Source organism: Xenopus laevis, chromosome 2L (assembly GCF_017654675.1).
Source record: "Xenopus laevis strain J_2021 chromosome 2L, Xenopus_laevis_v10.1, whole genome shotgun sequence".
Classification (NCBI taxonomy): Eukaryota; Metazoa; Chordata; class Amphibia; order Anura; family Pipidae; genus Xenopus; species Xenopus laevis.
Genome location: NC_054373.1, coordinates 134513669 through 134536620, shown reverse-complemented (window position 1 = coordinate 134536620; position 22952 = coordinate 134513669). Strand labels below are relative to the sequence as shown.

At 35.5% G+C, this 22952-nt stretch overlaps 1 protein-coding gene across 3 annotated transcripts in view; it reads right to left on the bottom strand.

Annotated features, from left to right (window-relative positions):
- Nucleotides 1–22952, bottom strand: part of LOC108708507 (protocadherin-9) — a 1160994-nt gene that overhangs the window by 485863 nt on the left and 652179 nt on the right. For 2 of the 3 annotated variants that reach the window (XM_041582452.1, XM_041582453.1), the window contains exon 4: nucleotides 15844–15993. The exons of the other annotated variant lie outside the window; for it this stretch is intronic. In XM_041582452.1, coding sequence (XP_041438386.1) covers nucleotides 15844–15993 — 150 coding nt within the window. The remainder of the gene's footprint in view (nucleotides 1–15843; nucleotides 15994–22952) is intronic. 3 annotated transcript variants of the gene reach the window in all.

Sequence of the window (22952 nt, the reverse complement as noted above, 5' to 3'; positions counted from 1 at the left end):
AGTGGGCGCCGGCATCAAAATTTTTCGACCGTTTCACGAATTCCACGGAAAATTCACGAAATTCGTGGCAAATCGAAACGGACAAATTCGCTCATCACTACATGTAACCTTTTGCATCCTTACATTTCCAAAATAATATTGATTTACTATATTACTCTGAGGCTTATTTATCATAGTTTGAATTTGTGAATTTATTTTGTAAGCTTTTTTTTTTTTTCAAATAAACTTGAATGCTTGATATATAACACTAACTCTAAAAAAAAAAACAAAAAAAAATCTGCAACAGTGAATTCATACTCACTGTAAAAGTTTAAAACATTAAAACATCTTGGGTAGAAAGGGAACTGAGAGGCATTTAAAAATTCCATTTTCTTAGAAAAGTCTGAAATCGTCTAAATCAAATCAGGCCAATAATTTGTGTTGCCGTTCTCTATGCAGATCCATAGACACCATAACATTCTTGTAATAAGTGCCAGGGATTTTTTTTACTAGCAAATCTCAAAGTTTACAATTGCTCATTTAGTTTGCACCACAGGGAATGGTGTGACACATTTGCAGTAAAAATACTACACTTTAATAGCTCTGACAAAGTCACCCTTGTAACATTTTCTTTGGGAATTCTTAAACAACTTAACAGTTCTTTATACAGAAAAAAAGGTAAATGAATCCTTCACATGGGCTAAAAATAAGCATTAACAGGTAAAAATGCCATAAATAACAGAAATGGACAGTTAGAAATATGAAAAAAAAGTTTACACGTTAAGCCTAAACACAGACAAATACTGATAGTTTGCAAATGCTATTTTATGTATCTGCAGTAGTACTTTCCCCATTCTTTTTCACGTACACAGTAGCAGTAACCTGACATTTTAAGTAAATTCATTGGAAAAAAAATAAATAAAAGCTATGGGGAATAACTCGAAGTTTTAGTGATATTTTATTTGTCTACAATGAATCTATGTCATTATCATTAGGCACGCAGAGAGAGAGAGAGAGAGAGAGAGAGAGAGAGAGAGAGAGAGAGAGAGAGAGAGAGAGAGAGAGAGAGAGAGAGAGAGAGAGAGAGAGTCAGAAACAGAGGGGCAAATTCACTAAGAATCGAAGTTGCGGCAGGCGAAACTTCGCCGCTCTTCGCCGCACTTTGCCGCACTTCGCTAGGCGAATTTTCGCCAGCGCTACGCAAATTCACTAAAATGCGAAGTTGCGCACAGGGGTAGCGAAAGGTTGCGGAGTTGCGCTAGCGTTGTCTCGCTATATAAAGCGAAGTTGCGCTAGCGAAGGCTAATTTGCATACGGCGCAAAATTCAAATTTCAATGGAGGAACACGTATCTGCACTACAAATGCCTAGAAAACCTTCAAATCAGTCAATAAAAATTTTATTTTGCCCTACACATGTGCCCACTGTCTAGGTAAGTTGCCATGAGTCAGGAAATGTAGGGGGGAGGAAGGGGAGCCCCAAAAAAATTTCGATCTTTTTCAGCCTATCACCCGTCATGTAGAAAACACGCCAGCGTTTTTTGGGACTTAGAAATTTTTTTGACTTTTTTGGAAACAATCCCTATCTACTCTATTGCGCTTCGCCAGGTCTGAGGTGGCGAAGGAAGTCTAGCGTAAAAGGTAGCGTTCAGTACACTGCGCAAGTTAGTGAATTTGCGTACTTTCGTCGCTAGCAAAGATTCACCTGGCGTAAGGTTGCGAAGTAACACTAGCGAAACTACGCCAGCGTTCGTTAGTGAATTTGCGCAGTAGCGAAAATGGCCAACGCTAGCTTCGCGCTTTAGTGAATTTGCCCCAGAGAGAGAGAGAGAGAGAGAGAGAGAGAGAGAGAGAGAAGATACTGTATTTCCTATCTATACAACACATTTTAACTAAATGTATCAAAAAGTTACTCTCTTTAAACAGGATCTATATATTAAAGCTACTTACTCGGCCTGGTGATATATTGTAGAAGAAGGTAATAAAAACAAAAGATACACTGTAAGGAGTATAATATCTAAATCCAAAGACAATGCTGAGGACTGCAATGCTGCAAATAAATTGCCTAACTTTTATGAAGATATTTTTTCTATGTAACACTGTAAATTATGCAGCTTAAGTTAAATTTATCCCAGTTAGAATACAACACTCAAATTTTACTTTTTCTTCTTTGTAGAGTTTAAGGAGAGAGGCTTGAAAATATATATGTATTGTAATAGCCTTGCTGATCTTTGTTGCATCCACTGCTGTGCACGAATAGCATACAGCAAGAACAACACATTATTCCTATGAAATGACTACCTAACCCCCACTAGTATATTCCTAAGATTACTTAAAGATTTGACATGCATTTAAAATCAAAACAGAGAGACTTTATTTTGTTGAGCTACTACTCACATCTGCTGGATTATTTACATTGCATGTAAGCAGAAACATGCCTCTTTATAAAGCATTAGTCGTAAAACACACTATGATTTATTAGTATTAAGTTGTCTGTGTCTTGGCATTCCAATCTAAAAGTCTTAAATTCAAATCAAGTTTAATCGTCTTGTTTCTCATATCCCAAGGATAGTTAAACCTCTCTCAACTGTAAGGAAGTCTGAAATATTAAGAAGATCATTGCCATATAATAATACACTCTGTGCAGAATTTTCTAAACTGCTAGTGAATATTTAAAAAGGATTACACAGAGTACAAGCAAATGTTACAGGAGCACAAATGAATCTTCTACATTTGTGTAACAATGCAGATTTTTCCAAAATGAACTTTTTTAAAAGGAAAAATTAATTTTAACTAAAATATAAGCAATGTATATAAAAATGAATGTAACATAGTATTATTCTATAACAAATGAAACATAGCTGCATGGCTAGACATACTGTATGCCAACAAGCATACATTATACCCCTTTTTAAGCATATTTCACTTACGGCAATGATACAAGATACTCCTTTTCAAAATGTTGGCAAACACTAACTGCCATTAGATCAGGGTATTAGGTTCAGATCGAAAAATTTGTACAATTTGATATGGGTTTTACCTACACTGCATAACTCCTTCATGGAAAGGATGAAATAAAATTGCCCATGTCTCAATCAAGTGCAAATTGTGTGCGTGATACCAAAGGTTATAAATTTGCAACAGTTCTTCTGCAAGGGAAGGAGTGACATGTTGATGGACATGGGCATAAATGTACACATTTTTCACTTGCATGTGCTTAAAGGGAGCCAACTTCATTGCAAGAAGTGACCCCTATACTTTCCACCTGCTCAAGACAAATGTTAGGTACAGAGCTCCCTTGAATCCAAAAGTTTGGCAAGCACTTCCAGAAGCCTTTTGATAGATATGACATGCCATGCCTATGACTACGTGTCTTGTATACGAAACGCGTCAGCATTTCGGATGTTTTTAAAGTGTTGAAATAAATTTAATCTTTTATCTATCGAGTGGCTTCTGGAAGTGCTTGCCAAACTTTTGGATTCTGAACACACCCTTGGCTACAGGTTCGGGCGATGCACCCGGGCCACTTGTAAAATTAGGTGAGTGTGCTTTTACTCATTTGGGATACATGCATGGCTGAAGTTTTTGGGGCCTGGGGTATATACACCCAGGCCAATCGGGAAAAAGGGTGAGCCGTTTTGCACTATATTTGGATATCTAGGAGCAATTATATTGTCAATATTCGGATAAGATTTAAGATAGTTAGCTCTCTAGAAAATTGATTTAATTAATACAAACAGTGCTGTACACACATTTTATATATATATATATATATACAGAGCTCCCCTGCACCACAGACTGCTGTCCCTTGCTTCTTATGCACCACAGGAAGGCACATATAGCAAAATAGTACATGGCAGTGATGGAAGCAGATGACTACATTGTGCACTGTATATGACATAATTGTTTATTAGTAGTGATTGGCGAATAAATTCACCAGACACAAATTCACTGCAAATGTACTTGTTTTGCTGCAAGCAAATTAATTTACAAAACTGCGGCGACAATTCGCTGGTGAAACATCCACTCTGTCTATCCACCATTGACTTTAATGCATTTGGATCAAATAGTCACGTGTATAAACATTGTTGCTCGCATCAAAATTGACGCGCGTCAAAAATTTTTTGGCACCCATTGACTTCAATGCGCTTTGCTAATTTTTCATCAATTTCATGGTAAATGTGCGAATTTTTCAATGAAGCGAAACAGCACAGATTCACCCATAACTATATATTAGTTCTTCTATCACACTTGGGGCACATTAACTGTGGGTTGAATATTGAGGGTTAATTAACCCATCGAAGTTAAATCCTTCGACTTCAAATATCGAAGTCGAAGGATTTACCGTAATTCAAACAATCGAACGATTCGAAGGATTTTAATCCATCGATCTAACGATTTTCCTTCGATCACAAATTGCTAGGAAAGCCTATGGGGACCTTCCCCATAGGCTAACATTGGTGCTCGGTTGGTTTTAGGTGGCGAAGTAGGTTGTCGAAGTTTTTTTTAAAGAGACAGTACTTCGACTATCGAATGGTTGAATAGTCAAACAATTTTTAGTTTGAATCGTTCAATTCAAAGTCGTAGTCGAAGGTCGAAGTAGCTAATTCGATGGTCGAAATTCAAAGTATTTTTCATTCTAATCCTACACTCGAGTTAAGTAAATGTGACCCCAACTGAAAGATAGCACCTAGACAGCAAGCATCATTTCTCATGGTACTGATTAAGTAATATACAAAAAATGCCATTATAGTTAATATAAATAAAAAAAATTTGCCCTTTCACAGTAAAATACTGATACTGCCATTATAAGATTTAGCATTTTGAATTGTTGTTTGTCATCAAGTTTTGCATGCCTTTTTTCAATCACATTTTATTTATATGACTGTATTTGTAGCTACTCTACAGTTAGTCATTGCTACATATTTATATAGACAAATGGTTTATCTTAGACATCCAGGAGGTGACTTGATTTCACAATCGTTATTCTTTTGCAGCCTCATATGAATGATATATCCAAGGATGATTGTGACACTGTTCAAGGATAAAATACTTGAGGTAATTCTCTTGACTTTTAATGTAATTGAACAGTATGGTTAGAAGACCTTAGAACATTTTCTCCCCAGGCACACAAAAAACATAAATCCCATGAAGATTTTACAATTGTATTTTCATAGAAGAAGGAATTGCTGATTTATTTCTTGTTGTAATAAACTAACAGTACCCTGTTTTCCTCATTTGAAATGGGATATTTTTATTTAAATAGAAAAATATATTTTTGCTTAGTAAGTGAAGATTTTATTTACTATCAAATTTAGTCTTTGAAAATGCCTACTTTTTATATGCAAGAGTGTTAAGATGTGCATGAGTGACTAGGGAGCATATAATTAATGTTCAAAAATGAGTAAAAATGTGTAAATAAGTATTTTACATTTTAAAAATGTTTTACATTGACCATACACTGTAAATGGGAAAATTAGACTTTGCATAAAACTATTTATTATTCACTATGGTAAAATGGGCTGAATAAAATTGTGCCTTACCCACTATGTTTATCAGCTTAAGTAAAGAGAAGGATTTCATGGCTATTAAACATTATTAAATGTTTCTTAAAGTTGTGCATTGTAGTACAGTATTTACTTAGACCCCCTTTATCTCATGGTGGTGCCCTTGCTATAGGTCTAAGAATATCTAGGACAGAAAATAAGCCTGGACCATCTGCTATCCAGTTTTGAACTGGCTTTACATTTGCAACTGATTATTAAGTCTAAAGAATACTTCTCTATTCTCATGTTCCTGGGTTTATCCTCTGTATCCTCTGTTTGATATTGTTGACCATCCTGTTCTAATGTCTGTATGAAATAATGCCATATCAAACTGAGGCTAAAAATATTCTGATTGATCCAGCACACTACTTTGAGGTAAACTGTGTATATGCTTTTTCCTTCTCTAATTGTATAAATATAATTAAAATAATTTAGAGCAAAGCCATTCCTCTTCTGTTAAAATATTTTGTTACTCTGCTAACTTACAAAAGCATTCTCTTAATTGCAAAGAGTGACTCTCTTGTGCACCTTTAACTTGAGTATTCCTGGTTGTCCCCTCTCCCTCCCAAAGCCACTGTCTTTTCCCACAATCTAATGCCATCTCCCACCTTAAACCTTTCTTCCTGTTCCTTATATTTGGAATTTGTTTCCTGAATTCTTCAATAGGAACTCAGCAACTCAGCAACTCAGCATCTTCAATAAACTCCAATCCTACCTCTTGAACAATAACACAGTGGGGGTCATTTATCAACACTGGGCAAATTTGCCCATGGGCAGTAACCCTTGGCAACCAATCAAATAGCTCCATTCATTGTTCTACTTGCAGCTGGCTTTAAAAAGCTAATCACTGATTGGTTGCTATAGGTAACTGCCCAAGGGCAAATTTTCCCAGTGTTGATAAATGAGCCCCAGTATCTTATTTGGTTTTGGCACTTATGGGCCTGTGATGCTGTAACCATTGTAATAGCTTTTAGTCTGGCAATTGTGGGGCTCTTGCCAGCATGAATATTGAACTTTATGTTGTTTATAAAATGACTTTAATCTTGCTGCAAGAAGATTCCTGCTTACGTGTTTTTTTTATTTGCACCTGTAGGCCAACAGCAGTATTTAAATAAAGCTGTGGCTGTTATATTTACTTGACCATAGCTTCAGTTCTCATTATAATCTGAAATTCATTATTTACCACTGTCATCTCGTACCACTGCAACAAATCTGTGCTTCTTTGGGTTTTGAGGATCATTACATTTTCCAGTAATGCTCATCTATAATCCCATTAGAAGAAAGCTTGTGGATTTAATATTAAGACTGAAAATACTGTACATTAATGAGATAGCAATGTTGCAACCTGATTGAATACACAATTCAATCATCCTTGTAACAATACAAATAGCCAAAGCTTTTATATATCGCTGTAATTTTTTAGGTTATTCCTGTATATCCTGTAAATCTAACTTCATTTAATTTAATCTAACACCTTTGACTATAGGAGCTCCATAGCCTGCTAAGAGTATTTCCTGTCCATGACTGAACACAAAGCCTAAAGTTATGTGTGGAACATAGGGGCTCAATAATATATGATTTCTAAGGGAATGGTTATAGAATAATGCACGAGCCAGGAAGTATGTTCTACCCTATTACAAACAACCAATGACTACAGTATTCCAGCTAGTTGTAACTTGTCTACACATGTATGATCTAAGGGATACTCTGAGTAAATCTTTCCAAATACAGTAGTTTAATAGTTTAAGTCTCATTCCTGATAAATCTACCATTAAATTGCATATGTCTGATGCGGCTGTTAAAATCTTATGTTTCCTTTTTCAACAACGAGCTACCAACAAACAAATATTTTCACACATTTTCTGTTCACAGTTTAAGTAAAAATGTTGTTGCAATTAAGCAATGAGAAAATACAAAAAACATACATGTGTTGCTAAATGGCAAATGATCTTGATCTATGGTGGGAGAGAGACTAAATCAATACAATAGTCATCATTACTGTGGAATTTGTTTATTGAACTTCAGAGAATAGGTTAATGATTATGAAAGAGATTAACCTCAAGTTTATTAACATATCACATTGCATTGCTGTAAAATAAAGTTGGCATAAAAATGTGGGCCTGGTGATTCATATTTAATAGGCCCAAGTTGGTAAATAAAGCATAGAAAGTCTAAGGATTTGGTTGTTGATTTGGACAATGGAGAGGCACTATAAAGTACAGAGCCTGAACATTTTCTTCCTGCCCATTCCAATGTACTTTATTTGAGTGAAACATCTTTTTTATGATACCTAGTTTTAAATCCTGCACAAGTAGTAGACAGGCTGCTTTGCAAATATAAACAGTGAGGATTACTGGGGGTGTGTGTGCTAAACACACACAGAACATTTAGTTTATATGAGCATGAAATGCTCAGGTGTACAAATGTCTGGATGATATATGTGTGTATATGGTTATGGATCTATTTACTAGAGGTATGTAATTGTTGTAATTTATATCTCTCAGTTCATCTAGACAATGCTGCATGAATTGATTTCATGTGATATTACCGCTAATAAAATATTGATTCGTGCAACATTCACATATTAAACTTAAGCACAATCTTATTCTAGAAAATAAAACAATGGAAATTACACCATTTTTTCTACCAATTTGCTTATTCAGGTCAATACTTTTTATGCGCAGAAATGGTATAAACATCTTTTCCTAATCAAATAAAAATATTATTTTGCTCACAGCATTATCTAAAATATATCATGAAAATGTTTTAAAACTAATTTCGGTACTCCCCAGCTGTTGTTTTAATTGTAGGTAGTAACCTGAGCATAAATGGGACAAAGAAACACTCAAGCATTATGATGTGTTAATTGATAAATGAATTGGGCAATGCAAGAAGGTAATTAAACAAACAAATATACATTTTACCACCTACAAACATACTTTAACCAAGATCATAGTTTATATTTAGAGGTATTTCATTAGAGCAGATTTGGTGAAATATAATAATGAAAAATATACACAATACAAAGAGTTTTTCCTTCTTTCAAACATATTTGAAAGTTTTGTAAATGCATAGTACCTCATTCACCAGTGAATAAAAGATTAACTACTATTTGATTTGCACAGTGCTTAGTCTGTGTGATAAACTTCTTGAAAAAGTAATTTATTTGTGCCAAACCAAATCACTTTTATGCAGGATTAAAATATTGTGGCATAAACATGTGAAATCAGTCATTCAAACTCAAAATTCAGTATTTGTCTAATGAAGAATATAAATGTGGACATCTGTTTATTGATCTATAGTATAGCAATCAGAAACAAATACTGTATAATGTACAGCTTTCTTACACCGTGATAAAAAGCATGTATAGTATCTTTATAAACTCTGTCCTCACATACTTGCCTTAGTAGTAGTTTATCAACTGTTTATGCATCAGCCTCTCCACTTATTTAATAACATCTATACAGTATGTGCTCTTCATAGCTCAGTGAAGATACAGCCAAGAAAGCTTGCCTAAAACCAGTGTGTGTTGAGTAAGAGATATAGATGGTATAGGTTGGGGAACATGGGGGCTATTAAAATGGGCAATGTATCAGAAGATAAATGATGGTAATAGAAACATGCAAGATATATGAAATACTTGATAGACAGGTACGTCTGTGAAAGGTAATACATTTATGATGGTACTAAGAATTTCTATTTTACATTCTAATCTATGTATTAATAATTATTTTTCTTTAGTCACAATAAAATGTTTGATGTGGCAGTGTATTATATCTGCATTTCAGCACATAGTTGGTGTGCAGTCTTTCCTGAAGTTGAATAAATGTTTTCCTTTAATCAATATTTATTTTTCTAAATTGGTATATTTCAAGAAACTTAGAGGAATTGCATGAAGCATCATCAATGCTCATTTAGTAAATATTTCAAATAATTACATACAAATAATTCAATAATACAAACAGAAGGAAACCAGCAATCCTTCACTGAAAAACATCTGCATATATTCATCATCCACATTCATCTGTGACAATGTAAATTTTTGATGCCTGTTAGGACATAGTCTCTGGTGTCTGATTTCTGTAAAGCTACAAAACAGGATATACTTCTCAGTAATTATATTCAACAGTCACCTTTTTAAAGAAATAATGTAAAGTGACATTCACAAGGGGAAAATTATGTTCAAAAATGTCTTCTAATGAGGCCCCTGTAGTATAGTTCCAGTAAGGTCCATTAAAAGTGCATTTGTCAGTTTCCATGTCTATCTTCAAGAAGAAATACCTGGAGATTTCAATCCATTATTCTTGATTAAAGCCCACAATAACACATTCACACTGTTTATAAAATAAGTTTTTCTACAGATACATATTTAGCTTATTTGAAATGCAGTGCAGAAATAGGCTATACCTTTGTGTAAAGATAAAAATGTACTAGTAGTATGTCAGCTAGGGAAATAATCTGTCCCTTATAAAATACAAAATGACTTACTATTATTATAAAGACTTTTTATAATATGTTTAGAAATGCATTTAGCTCTTTTTTTCTAAATCTTTTTAGTTTGGAATTTAAATGTTGACCACCATGCCAATTCTCTCATTATCTATTTGACATCATGCAAGTGGTTAACCTTTAAGAGGGCTGATTAAAAATATTGCACTTGAATTAGTAATTGACTACATTCGTTACAGTCATATGAAAAGGTTTTGGAACCCCTCTTAATTCTTTGGAATTTTGTTTATCATTGGCTTAACAACTTCCTTTTACTACATAACATGCTTTATAGAAACAGTAGTATTCCAGCAGTGATAGTTTATTGGATTACCAGAAAATATGTAATATGCATCATAACAAAATTAGACAACTGCATAAATGTGGGCACCCCGACAGAGATATTACATCAATACTTAGTTGAGCCTCCTTTTGCAAATGTAACAGCCTCTATACGCCTCCTGTAACCTTTGATGAGTGTCTGAATTCTGAATGGCGGTATTTTTAACCATTTGTCTATAAAAAATCTCTCCAGTTCAGTTAAATTGATGACTGCCAAGCAAGGACAGCCTGCCTCAAATCATTCCAATAGATTTCTGATGATATTCAAGTCGGGGGATTGTGATGGCCATTCCAGAATATTGTACTTCTTCTCTGCATAAATGCCTTTGTAGATTTCGAAGTGCGTTTAGGGCTATTGTCTTTTTGGAATATCCAACCCCTGCGTAACTTTGTCTTTGTCTTTGACTGATGCTTGAACATTATCCAGAAGAATTTGTTGATATTGGGTTGAATTCTTCTGACCCTCGACTTTAACAAGTCACTGAACTAGTCACACAGCCCCACAGCATGATTGAACCTCCACCAAATTTGACAGTAGTTAGCAGGTGTTTTTCTTGGAATGTGGTGTTGTTATGACCAAATACTGTAACTAAATTTTTGCCTCATCAGATGAGCTTTTGCATACAAATGACTCTGTTTGTAGCGTGAGTGCAGAAAATGCTTCTTTCTCATTACCCTGTCATAAAGATGTTCTTTTTGCAAAATACGCTGAATTGTAGAACAATGCAAAGATACATCCATCTGCAGCAAGATGTTCTTGCAGGTCTTTGGAGGTGATCTTTGAGTTGTCTGTAACCATTCTCACAATCCTCAGAATATGCTGCTCCTGTATTTTTCTTGGCCTGCCAGACCTGGGTTTTACAGCAACTGTGCCTGTGGCCTTCCATTTCCCGATTACATTCCTTACAGTTCAAACTGACAGTTTAAACTTCTTAGATAGCTTTTGTAGCCTTTCCCTAAACCATGATACTAAACAATCAACAGAAGCACAACTTGCAATTGGCCACCTTAAATACCTTTTCTCACGATTAGTGATGGGCGAATTTGCGCCGTTTCGGCGAAAAATTCGATTTTGTATTGTATTTTGCCTGACGAAAGGGCCTTGGTGCTCCGACAGCTTGCAATGTATTTTTATTGTTAATAGGGATGTAGCGAACGTCGGAAAAAAAGTTCGCGAACATATTCGCGAACTTGCGCAAAAATGCGAGCGGTTCGCGAACGGTTCGCGAACCCCATAGACTTCAATGGGAAGGCGAACTTTAACATCTAGAAAAGACATTTCTGGCCAGAAAAATGATTTTAAAGTTGTTTAAAGGGTGCAACGACCTGGACAGTGGCATGCCAGAGGGGGATCAAGGGCAAAAATGTATCTGAAAAATCTGCCTGTGTGTGCTTGGAAGAGATAGTGTAGGGGGAGAGCTGTTAGTGATTTCAGGGACAGATGATAGTAAGCTTGCTGGCTAGTAATCTGCTTGATACTGCTCTGTATTGGAGGGACAGAAGTCTGCAGGGATTTGAGGGACATTTTAGCTTAGGTAGCTTTGCTGGCTAGTAATCTACTGTTCTCTTTAAACAACTGCCATACGTTGACCTTGTAGGCATTGTTTGCCCAGTTTTTTTGGACGCAGCCACTGAAGCACAGTTGCCAGAAAAAATATGCCATATAAATGCTGAAAATAGTCATTTTTCACCATACGTTGACCTTGTAGACATTGTTTGCCCAGTTTTTTTGGACGCAGCCACTGAAGCACAGTTGCCAGAAAAATTATGCCATATAAATGCTGAAAATATAAATTTTTTTGGTTGCAGCCACTGAAGCACAGAGGCCAGAAAAATTATGCCATATAAATGCAGAAAATATGCACTGCGGTAGAAGGTAGATTACTAGCCAGCAAAGCTACCTAAGCTTAAATGTCCCTCAAACCCCTGCAGACTTCTGTCCCTCCAATAACAGAGCAGTATCAAAATGATTACTAGCCAGCAAACTTTCAACTGTCCCTGAAATCACTAACAGGCAGCAGCTCTCTCCCTACACTATCTCTTCAGCACACACAGGCAGAGTGAAAAAACGCTGCAGGGCTTCGGTTTTTATAGGGAAGGGGAGTGGTCCAGGGAGAGCTTCCTGATTGGCTGCCATGTACCTGCTGGTCTGGGGTGAGAGGGCAAAAAAAAGCGCCAACAATGGCGAACCCAAAATGGCGAACGTCGCGCGACGTTCGCGAACTTCCGGCGAGCGCGAACACCCGATGTTCGCGCGAACAAGTTCGCCGGCGAACAGTTCGCGACATCTCTAATTGTTAACCAATATAGGTATCACTTCTACAATACTTTTTGTATTTGTTTGTTTTTTTATTTGTTATTTTTGCTACTGGCTACCACAGTTTTTGTTTTGAGTTATATAGCTAGAAATCAAAATTTGGTGATATAAATTAGCCCTTTTAATTCCATGAAATGTGTGCATATTTTAAGCAATAGCCAATTCCTATATAATTATGATTTAATCTATATTGATGTTTGAAATGGATCTATATTTTAAGGATTTGAATTAATTAGCACTGATAATAAGTAAATGTTTTCAGAAAGCAAGCAAGAATATCAAAGCAATGCATGATTCCATAGCAAATCTATGACTCTGATGATATGTCAATTTGATTAGCAATTCAGCACATTTTTATTGATATTTTTTCCTTTCCAAAGGGATCAGTTAACTTCTTTCTAAATTAAATTACATCCACTACTTGCATGCACACATTGAAGGCCTATTTACAAACATTTGAATTGATTTTCTAGTAAGAATTCAAGTAAAAAGATAGCTCTCCACTATTGTTCAATTTAAGAAAAGTTGATAAGCGACAAAATGTTTTTGCTCTATGTAAGACAAGCATCTTTTTCTTAAGCAAGTTTTCAAACATTTCCAGTATTCTGTCAAAATATCAGCCAAAACTACAGGGTTCAATATATTTTTTTAGGGATGCCCTGATCCTTAGTTTTGTATTTGACAAAATTCCCTATTAAAGATATGGCTGAATACTGAACTGACTATGAAATTAATTTACATATAATTTTAATTTCAGCAAAATTCATGCTGAGGGAAAAAATTATAATCTTCCAAAGTTTTCCAGAACTGTACAGTCTCATGGATTTAATTATTTGGATTTGGTTTAATTTGAGAATTTTCCAAATACTGCAAAAATGGTATAATCTGGCCAAATCCTAATCCTGGATTTAGAGCAACCCTCATATTGATGTGCTGTTTTAAATTTAAAAAAATGCTAGCGAATATTGATGGGCGAATCTGGCCTGTTTTATTTGCTGAAATTTCTCAAAACAGCAAAAAATAGTAAACGTAACGAAGTCAACAATTCCAGTTTATTTATATATAATCTTAAATCTTTATTTAAGATCATTATTATCCATACATCAGACAAATAAATATTGCAGAGGCTTTATTAAAGAGTCATACTTTTTTTGCTACCAGATTTCCTACCAGTTCCAGTCATTACATGTATTTCAGGCTTATACAACATCTTCTGTCTAGTTTCTGAAATCTGGACTACTTTGACAAATGACAGTAGCAAAATTAAAAACAGAGGGAAGAAATACTGCAGCCAAGCATTCTTATGTAATCTTTTATCATTAGTCACTTAGCTATCCTCATTGTGTCTCTTACTTTACCATCACCCGTGTTTCTCACTTTCTACCAGCTTTCTTTATTCACTTCATGTATCATTTATATTTCAATGTCGTCTTCTACAAAGCTTGCCTTATGTTGCAGCATTTCCTTGGGGCTCACTTACAGTAGATAGATGATAGCATTGCACAACAGCACAAGCACATGTATTTGCAGCCCCCATGATTATTATATGTACACTTAATATATAATAATAATACTAAGTAATAGTAGTAGTTCAAATATACAATTCATGTACACCAAACTATAAAAGCAAATAGGTTTATTCTGAATAAAACAAATGAAACAAAGGTAAAACTGCAGTGAAATGAATGGAATATTATCTTGTTGTTGACATATAGCAGCATAGCTGTAACAGTGAATGAGGACATCTTACCTTATTATTTAGAATGATTTGTTGCTGAGAACAGATGTAAAGAACAATATCACAGAGCACTTTTTATTAAACCAAGACCAGAAATTATCAGTTCAAAAATATCATAATTTTAAAATATTTAAAAACAAACTATGACAATTATCACCTTATTTATAACAATCATCATTAAAGGAACAGTAAATATTTATAGATATACCACCATAGAAGAAAGGTTGATTAGACATTGTGGAGCTATTCTGTAATATCCAGTTGCACTGCTGGGAATACCCAGAAAACTTGAAGCCAAAAAACCTATGCTTAGTTTACACAAGTTCTAATCTCTTATTGGAGTAAAGTGCCCTGGCCCCTTGCTTTGTCCAAATAGTAAAACTGCATTATTGATTAGCTATCACCATATTCATCTTTAGTCATGCCCAACTTTCTTCTCCCATCTTCTCTTCAGTTTTTATTTGTATCTCTTCTTGCTTTTCATTGTGTGGACACATTTATCAAAGCAGATCAATGAGTCGGTTCATCAGAATGTGTTTGAGTGCTTTGAGCAATCAAACACCATTTAGTACTGTGGGCTATTAGAGCTAGCAGCAGAATGGAGTTCTAGTACTCCTCTTAATTGTAAATCCTCAAAATTAACTAGCATTGCATTAAGGCATTCAAATTTCAGAAAAGATCTTTCCTGAGATAGCGCAACTCATTCTATAGCAGAAATAGACTAATCAGTTACATCTGAGCTGATTAGTATTTGTAAAATTTTACAAATGGATCATAAATCTGCCTTAATAGTTTACCCAACCTTTTAGTCATATAATAGGGGAGTCAATTAGCAACAAAGAAGAAATATTATAGGTCAATATTTATTCCACATTAGTGGATTGTCCATCAGTGCAATGCAGAACAAGATACATACTTGTGTGACTATTACATCCATAATGTGGGATATTGTATTATTTGTAGGTTACATACATAATCTGTTTTTACAAAATATGTTTGAGGTGCATGGTGTGTGGATGTAGGTACGTATGTACTGAATTATGAGTGTAGGGAAATCCTCTGTGTGATCAACTGTAGGTATCATACTTTTAACAGCGCACAGTGCTTAGAAGCAATGTTGGTCCATCATTTGTCTCAGCTGATGTTTATTTTCTGTGGAAAGGAGAGCCCTACTTCTTGCTATCTGTGTCGGGTTAGGGCCAAACTGCTAGGGCAAATGAGAAAAGGAGGCACACTCATACTAGGGCTTAAATTCTACTTTTGCATACAACTAAAATAATAAATAAAGCACAGTTGAGTTCATGCCAATATAAAACTGTAAAAAAAAGTATATATAGATTTCAATGTTTTTTGAACTTTGAAATCAAAAGAATTCACATATTTTAAGATATCTAATATCTTATATTTAAAACAAAAATAAATATGGCAAACTTACCCTAACAGAAATAACCAGGGTCGGTGAAAAGGTGTCTGTGGCTAGTGACGGAGCAGCATCAGTCCTATAAATGAGTTTTCCATAGTCGCTGGGAGTGTGCAACAAAGTCGAAGTACAAGCAAGGCAGTTGCAGTGAACAGTGGGGACACCCTGCAAGTTAAAGATGATCAGTAAAGTATTTTTGGTATGTTGCTTGTGTTTGTGCTGCCAAAACACTGGAATACATTCTTACATAACAACTATTAAAGCTAATCGCAGTAAAATAAAAATAAATTCATGTAAAAACCCATAAAATTTCCCATGTTCTACAGAACTATTGTGAAAATAAAAAAATGAACATGATTTGCATCTCACTTCAATAAGCAAGTCATATTTTGATTGACAGTCAGGTCTAATACATTGGTGTGTGTTCCCTTAGGCTAAACAATGTATAAGAGCTGGCTTACAAAATAACTGACTCTGACACCAATCTGTATCTAAAGAGACATATTGCTTAGAGGGCATGATAGTGAAGAATAACTTGATTATTTCAAAAATGGTACAAAAAAAGTTATCTGATTATATCAGTGTGTCTTTTTTCCATGACATTAAGGGGATTATTTATCCGAATTGGTCTCAATATTTTCTGCTCCAAACTCCGATCAAATACGCTATTATTACATTTTCCTGGAAAAATTGCTTAGCGAGAAAAATCAGATTTTCAATTTTTTTTTCTGATTTTTCATCCGATTTTCAATTTTTTTTGGATTTTCCACCCAAAAACTCTTAAAACTTCAGGGTATTGCATGGAACCCAGAGCACATCAAAAAATCATTGGGACTTTTCCCATTGACTTACTGTATATGCAACCTCGACAGGTCTGAGATGCCGGGTTTTCTCATTCAGACTTTTCCATCCTCTGGGTTTAATAAATTATGAAAAATTTGTGACTTTTTAAAAGTCAGATTTTATAAAAAAAAAATTTGTAGTGATTTTTGCATTCAGAGTTTAGTCAATAACCCCCTCGGATTATATTAAGTGGCAGATTCATCAAAATGTAAAATTAGAGCTCCTTATAGAAAAATGGAACCACTTTCTATTCATTCCTAGGGAATTTTTAAAAGCAAATGTGTCATTTGTTAAAAATTAAATCTAATCGTTTTGTAAAAGCGTTTCTAAAAAATCACATAGGAATAACTAAAAAGTCGGGAGTTTTTCTGTGGTGAGCTCAAATTTCACACTTAAGATATCTGCCCCTAAGTTTTCCTTTTTCACCAGTATTCATCGTTGTTTTATGTCTAGAATTTGAATTGGAATGAATACAAGCAAATTCATGTATTTTAACTTTTTAATCTTGCTTGCATTTCCATTGTTAACAAAGTACCAACAATTAAAACATTACCAAGAAGTATATGCTTGACCTCATTTATTCCTTATCCTAAATCTGTTTGCTGCATTTTTGCAGATTACAAATTTACTCAGGTTTTCTCTATTTAACAATTAATTTTAATTTAAATTCCTAGATATTCCAATGCATCTGGGTGGTGTCTGAGATGATTCCAGTGCGTATCATAATAATGATTATAGAAATATATACATAATATATGAGTATTTACATATAGAAATTTAAACAAAACATGTGTTATGTATACACAAATACATGCATTCAAACAAATATATTGTTTAGGAAAAATTATTTCATCTACATGTATACTATATCGCTGATCTTGAAGAAGACTGACTGAAATTTTCTTCAAATAATAATCCAAGTAATATCAGTAGTGATGAGCGTTGCCAGCTATGGATTTGCAGCAAATTTACGCATTTCACCATGTGCAAATTTTTTAGCAAAAATTCACCACAGATAGATTGGTTGAGAAAAAAACGCCCATTAAAAAAACTGCCCATTGACTTTAATGCATTTGAAGCAAGAAAAATTGTCGCTCGCAAAAAAATTGTTGCACGTTTTGCCCATTTTTCACCGTTTTGCAAATTTCTTCCCAGTTTGGCGAATTTTTCGGCAAAGCAAAACGGGACAGATTAGCTCATTGCTAAATATCAGATTACAAAAAAAGAAAATCCCTTGGATACAAATGCATTCGATTTATGAATGCTGATGCTGCTCATAATAGTATGCCTAGCAAATACAGCATTTTTCAGCATATTACTGGCTCTGCTAAACTGGTCAACCATATTTAACCATCCAATATTACGCAATTTCAAATGCATCATGGACTGGTGTAAATTCAAGTTACCTTATGAACTACAATACACTATGGTCCCTTATGAGGTCCCACTAACTTTAAAATATTCTTGATAATAATACAAATGATGAATCATTACATTTTGTTATACGTTGTATATTTTAAACCACAACTCTCAAGCTTGCAACCCTCTGGCTATTGCTGGCATGGGAAATCCAAGCTATGATATGTGTATTTTCATCACTTTAAGAGCTCTAGAAAGAGAACACCAATACCATTATTTCTGTTCAGAACTGCACTTTCCAAGCAATCATTTAATTGGCTACTATAAGTTACTAGAATTGGACAAAACTTTGCACTTGCTATTATACTACTACCATATGTCTCCAAAATTATAAGAAATAGCCAATATAGTACAGTACATCTGTAATTTTAATTTGTATGTTTCGTAATAATTGTGAACCTTCATTTAATGTTTCGAGTTATGCTTCTGCATAAAACATTATGTACTGCCCAGCCATGAAAAACTAGGCACTACAGGCAGTTATAGACACTATACTGACAATAACTTGAATTAAAAATATGATGTTGCCATTATGAATTCAATGTCTTGAACGTTGTATTGTTACTACACCTGTGCTAGTATACATAGAACCTTGGATATTCAAACATTTTAATAAAAGTTTCAATGGTAAAGAATATGTCAGAGGGGCAGATTTATCAAAATCTGAATTTAGATTTTAATAAATAAAAACACACCTATGGTCTATTCATTTCCATGAGATTTTAGTATTGTTTTTATCAAATGGCGAATTCTAACTTTCATTCATTGATAAATACAATTCTAAAAATCCCATAGGAATGAATAATATGCGGGTGAGTTTTTATTTATTAAACTCTAAACTCACATTTTGTTCATTATGTCCCTCAGTGTCTCGGGTCTAATAGTGCATATCCAGTCAGACACATGCTTTTAAACAGGTAACCAGTAAAGGATATTTGCTGAAAACAAGGAGGCCATAGGAGTTGGATTAGTCATTTTGAATCTGTCAATGAGCTACTGCATGGTACAACACTAAACTGTAAATACAGTATATTTAATGTACAAAATTAAGATATTTCCTTGGCACAGAGTAACAAATGTAATTATTTGCTAAAGCACATTATATTTATGTGATTATTGTAAATGTTTTCAAATGGAAATTGTAAGCCAACATGGTTTATTTAAAAAAATATTTTTTTTTCTCTCTTTTCTCTCTCTCTCTTCTTTTTGTTTCTTTCCATAAGACAAAAGGAAAGTAATTGATTTTGAGTATAAGGCTTCAGCAGAAATAAGCTGGTGGTGGAAAATCAATAGAAAGGATAATGAGACATTGTTATGTTTTCTAAAATATGCTCAGTAATGGGGAAATCTAAAAGAAAGAAATAAGAACTTGCATACATAAATACTGGATGTTGACCCTTCTGTTGCACAATTACAGACCTTTATCATTTAAAAGACAGCATCAATTAAGGTCAGGGTCTTACTTCAAAATTAATTTAAGTACACATTTAAATTTTCAGAGGAAACAGTGAATTGATGTTATAAATATTCTGATTAAGAAGTATTTTTGACTAACCATCTTTGTTAGGAGCATCAGAAATGGTTGGGGTAACCAAATCAATTAAATTCATTCAACAAATCTTCCTAAAGAATATTCAATTATCTAATTTATAAAAAAAAAAATTAAAAGGTTTTTAGAAAGGTTTGCACATGAACAAGTAAAGTCAATTCTAAAATAATCAATTTGACAAGAACATACCCATGCCTGGACATAAGAGGATTCACTCTCTTTCCTCAGTAGGACAGATACATAAAAATAAGCCCACGCAGAGGCATAGGAAGTGCTAGCTTGGCAGAAGTCTAATGCCTTATTTACAGAATGCTTCTCATTTTGATGGAACATTTTAAAGTGAGTTGTCTTAGGTGTATTTATTAAAAATAATTTAAAGACAGGATTATATTTTTTGTGAGTATATATATATATATATATATATATATATATCAGGTAAGAGGTGATGGCACTCACAGGGTTTGCAGAAAAAAAAAAACTTAAAAAAGTTTATCAATCCAATGTTTCGGTCCCACACAAGGACCTTTCTTAAGGAAACACAGTGCAGTGACAGAATACACAATTTATAGCCAAATTGAGGCTAAGTGATCAATGGACCCACCCACATTGTTGACATCATAGTGATGACACATAGTGAGGCTAAAAAACACTGGTTGTAACACCGGGCCCTGAATGTCGTTACCCTTAAAAAGGCCAGCTTCAGCATCGAAATTTATTATTATTATTTATTATTATTATTAACATGTATTTATATAGTGCCAACATATTGCGTAGCACTGTAAAGTAAATGTGATTATACAACTACATCACATGAATTACATATATAGAATATATGGAGTAACAAACATCACAATCAATACAGGTACAAAAAGGTGAGGAAGGCCCTATGCATAGGCATACAGTCTAAAGGGAAGGGAGTAATACACAAGGTGTGGGAGTGGGCAAGATCGAATTAAGTGGGTGAGAAATGTGGTATTGTATGTAGTGTTGCGTTTGGTAGTTAAGCAGAGTGAGGGTAGGCTTCTCGAAAGAAGTGAGTTTTCAGAGATTTTTTGAAAGCAGAAAGGTTGGGAGAAAGTCGGACAGACCGTGGGAGAGCGTTCCAGAGGAGGGGTGCAGCCCTTGCAAAGTCTTGAATGCGAGCATGTGAGGAGGTAATGAAAGAAGAGTTGAGTAGCAGGTCAGTAGAGGACCGTAGTAAGCGAGTGGGTGAGTATATAGAGATGAGTTCAGAGATGTAGGGTGGGGCAGAGTTATGAAGTGCTTTGAAAGTCAGTGTCATTAATTTGAATTTGATTCTGAAAGGTAACGGAAGCCAGTGCAGGGATTGACAGAAATACCCCAATCTGGGGGTCACAGGGTGGCCAGACGACCATGACATGCAGGTGCCTGTTACAGTAGAGGTGGGCGACCCCATGGTGGGCATCAGACTAAGACAATACACACATAGTACTCCCCTTCCTGTAGGAGTAAATATGGACCTTTAGCCACTAGCCTCGGACTTGTATGTGCAAATGCCAATTACCATAGCAGGTATGATGGCTGTATTATCCAGTGGTGCCTGCACTTAAGGCCTACCAAGGACTGGAGTAAATGCCTGTGTGGCCCGGATGGGCCAACACACTGGCAGAGGCTTTAGGACATAAGGTCACAACCCAGGGTGTGTTTGTCGTTTATCCCTGCCCACATACATGTACACTAAAAGGGTCCGATGTGCCTCTCATCATTGTAGCTAGTGCATAGAGTGCCTTGACTGACAGTCAACATCAGGAGCCTCTTACGTGTGTCCTAAACCAGGTAAGTATAAAAACAAAAGTGTGGGTTAGCCGGGGAATCAAAAATCAACAAACATAGAGTTACATGGTCAGACCAATAGACTGCAGGACAGTCATCTACACATATAGAACTGAACACACATGGGTACATCAAGACCAGCAATTGCAATGTAGGCACAGTATGATTCATAATAAAGAGTCCATGGGAACATTGCAGTGGGCACCAGGACCCAATCGCAGAAATCCTAGCTGAAGCAACCGGTAGTGACTCATTAAGGCCTCTGGGTGTTAGAGTGTCCAGTTTAAAAATCCATCTGAATTCCCTACGCAGTAGTGCGTTGTCCCTGTCACCACCCCTGTTCAGGTTGAGTGGCTTTATCCTTCTTTAGGGCTTTGCTAATAGCCAAGCGATGATTGCTGGCATTTAGGTTATTGCCAAAGTCCTTCAAAGCCTGTTCACTGTCATTTCAAACAAAAAACAGATTGTCAATATAGCGAAAATAAGACAAGATGGGAGACCCCATTAGTGGTAGGATGTTGGCTGTCTCAAAGCTCAACATGAACAGGTTGGCAGATGAGGGTGCTAGGGCACTGCCCATTGTGGTCCCGGAGATCTGTAGGTAAAAAGAATTCTCGAAGCGGAAAAAATACCTGGTTAATGTAAGTTCAAGCAAATGTAATAGGAATTCACTGGGGACATTGTCAACCCTGGCTGTAAGTAGAGCTCTCCTGCAGGCCTAAATGCCTTGATCGTGCAGAATCACCGTGTAAAGACTCTTGACATCCATAGTGGCTAGGAGGCAATCTGGTGGGATGTTACCAAGATACAATTTTCTGATTACATGTGTGGAGTCCTGTGTGTAGGATGGCATTGCTGCTATATGAGACTGCAGGAACGAATCAATAAAATTGGAAACTGGTTGGTAAAATGAACCCACTGCCAAAATGATAGGCCTGCCCAGGGGGTGCTGACAGGGATTTATGTACCCTGGGTAACGTGTAGATGACGGGGGTCTGTGGGTACTCCATCTGCATGTAGTGTAGGGTGCTGGTATCAATCCATCCCGCCCCATGTGCCATAAAAAGATAGCTATCCAACTCGCCTTTGAATTTGTGAGTAGGGTCACCAGCCAAGGGTCAGTATGTGGAGTGGTCCGAAAGCTGTGACATGATCTCCTCACGGTAATATTTGTAGTCAAGAAGCACTATTGCTCCTCCCTTATCGCCTGGTCTGATCACCATGTCCTTGTCCTTCTTAAGAGACCCGATAGCCTCCCGCTCTATGCAAGAGAGGTTAGGGAACCCATGTTGCTGTTGGGTGATCCTAGCAGCTTCATTATTCAGCACCTTAGTGAAAGTCCGTATGGCAGCTGGTGTGTTAGGTGGATCAAAGTTGCTTTTACCCCTAAAAGGGAGCAGTCTTTTCCACTTTATCCTTAAAATGTTTTTTGAGCTTCAGTTTTCTTTGGAAATGATGGATATCAATTAGAAAGTCAAATGGATTTTTAAACTTTGATGCTACAGCTGACCTTTGTAAG